The 8,740-nt window shown below is 41.1% G+C and overlaps 1 protein-coding gene across 1 annotated transcript in view; it reads right to left on the bottom strand.

Annotated features, from left to right (window-relative positions):
- Positions 1–4,594: 4,594 nt before the first annotated feature.
- LOC117544304 (calcium/calmodulin-dependent protein kinase type II subunit gamma-like) overlaps positions 4,595–8,740 on the bottom strand; it is a 36,339-nt gene continuing 32,193 nt past the window's right edge. Inside the window, 4 exon segments of the mRNA XM_034213231.1 lie at positions 4,595–7,233; positions 7,742–7,978; positions 8,312–8,406; positions 8,530–8,605. Of these exon segments, the coding sequence (XP_034069122.1) occupies positions 7,746–7,978; positions 8,312–8,406; positions 8,530–8,605 (404 nt within the window). The 3' untranslated portion in view covers positions 4,595–7,233; positions 7,742–7,745.

Genomic DNA, 8,740 nt, shown 5'->3' with positions numbered 1-8,740 from the left:
GATACTTTTATCCAAAGCGACTTACATACTCAATACTGTGGACAATCCCCACAGGAGCAATTTGGGGTGAAGTGTCCTGCCCAGGGACACAACGACATGCTGGGTTTGAACCTGCGACCCCCTGATCCCAAAACCAAGGCTCTATATCCACTGCGTCACACGCCTAACAAAAGCAAATATGTTAAAACCTAATAAAAAAACTAAACACAATTTGCACAGTATGATACAGATTTCAATTATGCAGTCCCATGCTCATATTTAAACCCTTAAATGGTTTATTTCTCCTGTGGGATACATGTGTAGCATAGGGGTAATGTTATTCTAATATGTAAATCAAATCAGTGTAATAACGATGTAATATGGGTGTATGGGTGTAATAATGGTGTAGTATGGGTGTAAAATACATGAAATATGGATTTGATAATATATTAATGTATACCCTGGGCGTCGCAGCCATTATATGAGGGTGGGACAAGTCCCCCCCATTTCTTCAAATGATTAGTTTAGACCCCCCCACTTTTACTCGGTCTATCCACTCGCCGCATTTGTAGAGCGCTGTGTCAGTGATTCACTATCAAATCCATTCCACTTGCTTATTGAGAGAATGCCCAAATCAATGAAACTCTGTACCATGTTTTCACTGCTACTTTGTACCAAGGCAGATTCTCACATAGCGCGCGCATGTTCAAGGAGTGTTGTATAGTTGGACAGCTCAGATCTGTTGTATGAAGCGATGCCGGTAGCGGAGGTAAGGCACACACACCAAATGTTCAGGACATTGTGAATACAGCGAAAATCAAAGCTGACGATCTCTTGGTTTGATATGTGTTCTCCCCCAGACAACATGGACATAAGAAAAAAATTTTCAAAGAAGAGGAAAGTAAGTCTTCAGCTGGTAGCAGTTAATCAGTTAACAGTGATGGTGGCGGCGGCGTCTCACTTCTGGAGAGGAGTTTCGTCGTTATGTCATGATAGAGAGATACAAATACTGAATAGTTTAGATGAGAAAAGGCATCGAAATGCCAGGTTACTAGTATTTATCATGTAAACAGGGAACATGAATAACCCGATCTCTCTGTGCTCATGTAAACACCATGATGTCCATGTATACGCAGTCAGTGTGTTTTACTGGAGCCTCAGTTCGATAAGAGATTATTTTCTGAGTTCTTTAACTTCGGTACTCTCTCTCAAAATGATAATGTGCATTATGTTTTAATTATACTTCTTATCATTCAGAAGCTTTTTGTGTGTGTTTATGTTTTACTGAGTGCTTATAGGCAATTTCCATCCGAGTATTCAGTGTTTATGTTCTGTGCACATTAGACTAGCTAATATTCTACCTACTGCTTGGGACTTTGAGTCTTCAAAATGTCCAATGTCACAGACTGGGACTTACTTTAGAGTCAGTTGTATTTACGTTCAGTATGACTTGTTATGATTAAATGTGAAAGAGTATACTGCTCAATAAATAATGATCACTTCACCACCTCTCTTGACATATAGGCGCTTGAGAGTGAGTCAGAAGCAGAACACAGGGAGAGTGGAGAGAGGTCCATTGCTGAGGTGAGTGATGAAAGGGAAATGACAGTTTAGAGTAAATTGTGATGTGGACTAGAATGTTAAGGAAATCAGTGGTGATATTGAACAGGAAGCATTTCAGTCAAGGGGCATCATATGACCAATATAGACAGAAGAGCAACATTTATTTGAACATTTAAGTCAATGATACCATTCCTAGGCGAACTTAACATTTGTATGGAGTCAGATCAGTCTCAATATTAATAAATGCTCACAGAAGGATTCACAAATGTATTTTGCGATTTATATATAAATGACTCTCTACAACAATATCTCTCAATGCACTCACAAATATTTATTGTTGTATATAAATGTACAAAAAATGGGCATTTAAAACTGCTTTTTATTAATTCAAAGACGGCTCTGAATTAATAATCAAATATGTTTCCTTTCTTTACTGCTGGATGAAATTACAAAATGTACCCATCATTTTCCTCATGCTAGTATAGCCACATAAAAGTATCAAACCACCTGTTAAAATGCACCAGAATACAGGAAATCTATTTTTTTTTCAAAATGTCCCCCCCACATTCAGGATGCTTCCTACGCCCACACAGGAGATACAGAGATACTTGAAAGTAAGTCACATTTTGAAGACAAATTGAAATGTTCCATAGACATTAGATAATAGTAGACTCCTTTTCGAAATTATTTATATGAGCTTGCCCATTTGAGGGTTTATAAACTTTTGGAGACGCATGCCAATAAGCTATTTTATTATTTTCGTTTGGCATGCAAGAAAAGCAAAGTTCTCTTCACCACTTCAGGATTGCACTGGGTGGGTAATTGATATAAAAGTGATCATATTTGTGGGTGAATAATTTTTTTAAAGCCTCAAAATGAGGGCGATTTTGTTATATGCAACGCTGTAATGAATAGTGTAAGTGAAAAGATTGCTTACAAACGCTGTATTGTAAATGAAAAGTAAATCTGCTTAGCTGCTGCTCTCAGTCACTCTTGAGCTTTGTTAATCTTTTCTTTTGTTTGGACTGAAAACTGGGGAAAACAGAGGAAAGTCCCGCTGCAGCGGATTGGCTCATTTTATTGAAAACTGTAGAATAAGTGATTTATAATGAGTATAAAAGACTCTGCTTTTGGGACATGGCTGAATATTGTGAAAACATATTGAGTAGATTTACACCGTTTCGACAAATAACAGAATTGTATTCAAGTTTTTGAAGAGAGTAGAGTTGTAATTCCCAAATGCAAAACTATCTGCTAAATGTATTACAAGTATCAACATAGTGGCTACAAACTATTGTGAATGGTATTATATATTTTACATCGCTTATCAACAGAGCATCTCCCATATATAAAGCTCAACTGTAGTTTCTGACCAAACACAAACTGTCCAACAGAAAAAAAAATGTCAGTCCTTTTGAAATGATAAACCAGAAAAAACGGAAAGAAATACCAATGTACCGTCAGCAACATATTGAAGAGACTATTCTGCTAATGTTCAGGTTTTTCATTTGTATCTTGAGCCTCTGTGACATGTTTCCATGCTTTATTTTTCTCATACTGCCTGTGCAGCAGCACCTCTTTTCACCCTCTGTCTGAAACCAGAGCTCAGTCTGCTCTAATTGGTTAGCTGGCTCTGTTGGGATTGCACAACCACTAACTTACAAGGTGTCGGAGCGCTAACCAATAGGAGTGTGAGTGTTTCATAGTGATGTCATTATGGTATGGAAGAAAACAGTAGTGGGGGGGGGGGTAGTGTGTGGGAGAGAAAACCCACTTTGGGATTTTAGCCTTTGCAGACCATTAACATGCACTTAAACTCATATAACACTACAGGAAAGGGAAAACCCCAGAAAGCATTATAGGGCCCCTTTAAATATTTAAAACGTAACAGGAAGAGCTGCTTAAAGCCTGCCTTCTAACCACTGTCTCCGTAACAGAAAGTATAAGAAAGTGCAATTGTGTAAATTTAATCTGGGTCACAATATTATTATATTAAATTATAACAATTATTTGGGTGTCTTTAAGGATGAGGTGGTGCTGCACCTGCTTAGAGCTTGGACAAATGTTTCCAATTTTGACTAAGATTAACAAATGTAAACCTGTCCTTTAACACCTCAAAAAAGTCAAAAGTAGCACTTTAGAGTCAGGAAGCTCCTTCATTCCTCACATCTCTGCACACTTTTGTTTTTATTGACTTGGAAAGTCAAAGGTCACATTCTCCCTTTTTTTAAAGTCTTAAAGAAAGTGTGAATGTCAAAATTAACCAACCACTGTGAGCGAGCCACACACACACACACACACAATAAGGCTGCAGCATTACTCGACACAGGCTGAAACAGGAGAACAAAGCTTCTGGTGAGAGCGCACGATGCACAGCCATGATTGTTTTATGCTCTGTGTGTATGTTAATGGCCCTGGAGGATATGCAGCGTTATTTAGGGCTTAATCTGACTTTATGCGATGACAGAGACAAGTATGGAGGGCAAATATTACGCCAGCTGTGATGCCGGCTGGTGTTCAGACTCAGAGCATGCAACCAAGCTCAGAAACTCCGTCCAGTTTCATCCAGTGCGCTTGTTTTACTCAAATTAAAACCATTTTTCCTTTATTAAGTAGTGTGTAAACGTCAGCCGAGACAAAGTAGTTCCCTAAAATTGGCCTACATGAGCAGGTATTCAGCAGGACTAATACACGTTGCAGTGTTACGTAATTGGAAACGTGCGCTGCATATCTCTATGACCTCCAAATTTGGTGATTTCATGTTCAGACTGCGGATGAAACGTTCTCAAAATCTTGGCTGAAAAGATAAAAAAATGCACAGGCCAAAAAAGGTTATGTTGTCATTTGAGGGAGGAATTTATTTCCTGGACAGTATAGGTATGTTGGGTCAGACAGTTGAGTTAAAAATCACAACACTTTTTTGGTCTCGGGATAAAGATTTTCCAATAAGATATTTGCTGGAAAAGAAACAAAAATGGTTGTGTGATCAGTGATGACAATCAAATCTAGATAAGAAGAAAACAAAATGAAATAAGCCAGTCAAGAGAGATAAACCAGTGCTGAAATAGTATTTTTATTAAATACTTTCAAGATCCAAGTTTGAAGAATAACAAAGCTATGATGAAGACCAACTAACACTCAGACAAACACTTGATAGTCGTCAATTCATGGTTGTATTTCATTGTACATCATGATCATGCAAAAAAACTCCAGCATCCATGTGAAGGCTGGGGGAGAAAGCGCAGCCCAATAGTATATCATTACAACGCAGGGAAAACGCTAACATCGAGGGCCTCATACCAAGCTACGGCTCCTGAATCATTTTTTTTACAAATTTTGCGTTTTTTTTAAATATTTGTCATGTCACCTATTCAACATTCTGGATGGAGAATATTCTTATTTCAAAAGATGCAAATATCATATATTAACACTAGGCTCCATCCTTATTCAGGTAGGTACATGGTAGAAATGCGTAACTGAAACATGCATATAACTAGGTCTCTGGTTCAACAGCAGGTCACACACACCTGCACACCAACTCTCTCTCTCTCTCTCTCTCTCTCTCTCTCTCTCTCTCTCTCTCTCTCTAACTCCTCTCCACTGAGCAGGCACCTTTAAAACCACCTAGGGTAGATTACATTAATAAATAATTTAGTCCTGATCATTCCTTCATTCTGTTAATTTGTGTTGTCTTGACTTCCTCCCTCTTTCCCTTTTGTATCTTTTAAATGTTTCTTTTTTTCTCTGTGTTGCGAGGGAGAGTGCAGAACTCCAGCTTGGCAGGTCGGCAAATTACCAAACGACAAGTTAACAGGAACAGCGACGACGACGACAGATAAACTCAAACCAGTAACACGGGAACAGAGAAACGACAGAGAGAGGTACAAATAAACATCTCAAGAGCAGGGGGCTCGTTAGTACACGTGGGGGAGGATGGGGGGCGAGAGGAGAGGGAGATATCGGAGGGGGGAGGGTTTAAGATACGACTGTCGCGGATGGATGGAGACAATTAAGCAGCACAGCAAGGGTGGCACCGTGGTCACACAGCAGTGGTGCAGATATGTTACAAAGCCTAAAACACACCACCAGGCATGTGTATGTGTGTCTTTGTGTGTGTGTGTGTGTGTGTGTGTCTGTGTGTCTGTGTGTGAGTGCATATGATATAAAGAGAGGGCTCACAGCATTATGGGATCAGGATGACACAATGATGAAGGTCTTCATGTTTAAAAACTATTTTTCGGACTTTCTATTTCCTTTACTCCCCGTCTTTTAAAACAGTCTTACGGCCACGGGACTGGAGCTGCTAGCCCACACCAGAGTTTATTTTTTATTTGTCGTGAATGATTACGAGTTTCTAAAATGTAAAGGATGAACTTTAAAGGAGGAGAACTAAAGCAAATTTAAAGAAGGTGAGGGAAATGTTCCTAAGCTAGATGGGGGTCACAGAGGTCATGGGGTGGTTCCCAGATGCACAGGATGAGTGTCTCTTAGATACATGTACATATATTACACTTTTCTACATATATCTATACATACACTGTATTTACACAGTGATTATAAACAAACCAGGCCCTTGCAGTAAAGCAGAGAAAAGGAGTGGGTTAAAAGAGGGAATGGTTTAAGAGGGGAAAAAAGGAGAGATTGGGGGGGGGGGTGAATGAGGGAGAGGCGGCGGGCAAACATGCAAAACGCAGACGCCTTCCCCGGGCCGCTCTCTCCCCCCACTGCATACAGACAACACAACGTGGTCACACGTTAGATTTAAACTTGCACAATTAAAATCCCTCTTTTTTAAAAACGCAGCTGCTTTAAAAAATAAAATGAAATGAAAGGAGCCTTGAATAAAACATCAGTCAGACAAAAAATAAAAAGAAAGGTTATTCACAGGAACGCAAAGGGGACAGGACGTTAAAAACACAACAGAAACACGTAACCTCAAATCAAACGCCCCCCCGCCCCACCCCAACAACACCATTTTCCGTCCGGTCGGAAAGAAACAAGCACACAAACGAAAACACAAACACATAAAAAGCCTAAAGTTCTACACTTTGGTGCTTCATGTTTTTGATATCAAGTTTCTCTCATCAAGTTTTCTGACTGAGCCCACTCCCCCCCCTCTAAAATACAGACGGGGAATTTCTCCCTTCATCTTTACATCAACGTCCGGGTCACGAGCACAACACTTTCTACCCGGTAATCCCTAGAATGCCAGAGATCTCAGCTGCTAGCCTCACACTCCCTTCTGCTCTCCCTTAGATAGTGAATATAAATGCTTGGTTGGGTTTTGGTGGTTTCTGTTACATCTAGTCATAATTTACAGCATATTCATAACTCATACTCATAAACTGTCACAAGTTCAACTGTAAATCCTCTCCTCACGCAGGACGTCTCATCTCGCGCGGGCAGAAAAAAGATGGCTGCCATGGGGAGGGATAGAGGGCAAAGACTCGCCCTCCAATCAGGCGCCAGATGCATGCATCATCCCATGGGGGCGGTGTCTTGTGTTCAGCCGACCCCCAGCAGGTCAAAGGGGGGACAGGATTGGTTGGTATCGTGGAGAGGGAAGCGATCTCGCCCGGCCGGGCTCCTGGCACTAGCCAATCCACGCAGAGGACGTGCCTCTTAAACACGCTCGCTGAAAAAAACTGTCCCCCAAAACACACACTCCAGTAGACTGGAGGCTCAGGACCACTGGGGGGGGGGGGGGGGGGAGAAAACAGACCCCAGTGTTAATTATGGGCTTGATGATAATACATTTCTATTAGTTGTCATTGAATTTGGTCATTGTAGCTGGAAGAGCAGTAGCAGGTGATCCAGTTCATACTGGTGTTAGCTTTTAAGTGAGAATAGACACATTTTTTGCTTTGACCAATTATGATTAGGTAAATAATGATTTTATCAATAAAATTACCTGAATAGATAAGTCCTAAATAAGTCACTAGTGGAAGGTCCTGAGAAAACCAAAGTGATCTGCTTCTCCTGCAATGTTTTCTAATGCCTTTTACTTTAACCATCATCTGTAACAGTTGTATGTGAACAAAGCACCTTTCTAATGATTTTTGTAAGAGATGTATTTGTAAAAAGATGACATCATCTCTGTGAACATCAGCTCTCTGTGTGTGTGTGTGTGTGTGTGTGTGTGTGTGTGTGTGTGTGTGTGTGTGTGTGTGTGTGTGTGTGTGTGTGTGTGTGTGTGTACCTGATCACTGTAGTGGTGCGGCGGGCGCTCCCGAGCAGTGGAAGTGGACGTTCAGCCACTTGCCTTCGCGGCGATGCCACACCCTGGTCTCCTCTGATTGGCTGGACCGAGGGCGGCCTGTGGTGTCCACAAACTGTGTGAGGCGGATGTAGGCGATGCACGCCGCTTCCTCGCCGATCAGGTGCACGTGAGGGTTCAGCAGGGTGGTGTGCACCGGCTTGCTGTTCTTGCTCAGCACTGGATGGAACAGAGATGGACCAAAACAATGAACAGAGATGGACCAAACAATGTTCAAATATCAGGTAGACTGGATTTAGAGTTTTTTTGCTTATTTTCTGTATGTTCAGTCTCCCTGGGTTAAATAAAGGGTACATCAAAACAAATGTATTATTATTATTCGTGAAATAACCATAACTACTTGTCAATTGATCAATTAGTCCATCATTGACATTGAATTTCCCAAAATCAGATAAAATAAAAATCTTTACCTGGCTGGTATTCTCACGGATTTTAAATTGTGTGTGTTTCTGTGTGTATGTGTGCGTGTGTGTGTGTGTGTAGGAGACTCACAGTTCTCAAAGTAGAACTTGTGGAAGTCCATCCCCTCCACCAGGTTCCCCAGGGCCTCGGGTTCAAAAGAGGTGAGTCCAGGATCACAAATCCTCCTGAGGGAGAGACAGAGAGTACAAGGAGCCAAAGAAAGACATTAAACACATAAGAAAAAGAGACTAGAGAAAATAAAGCACATAATACAAATCTAGTCAATCCTGTCCAAACATTTTACTCACGTGTAGGCATCGAAATCTCCATTGTTGATGGCTTCAATCAGTTGCTCTGTTATCTTGATGATCTCCTGCTTACGGACTGCAGAGAACAGAGAGAGAGACAGAGGGAGGGTTAAAGGGTGAGGAGTCAGTGAGGGGGTGAGACAACAGCTAACTGTGTGCTGGTTCTGCTGGATGACATGTCCTCTCATCAGGCTCTGTGGCTCCTCTCCTC

Source organism: Gymnodraco acuticeps, unplaced genomic scaffold (genome assembly GCF_902827175.1).
Source record: "Gymnodraco acuticeps unplaced genomic scaffold, fGymAcu1.1, whole genome shotgun sequence".
Lineage (NCBI taxonomy): Eukaryota > Metazoa > Chordata > Actinopteri > Perciformes > Bathydraconidae > Gymnodraco > Gymnodraco acuticeps.
This window is presented reverse-complemented; position numbering and strand designations above follow the sequence as displayed.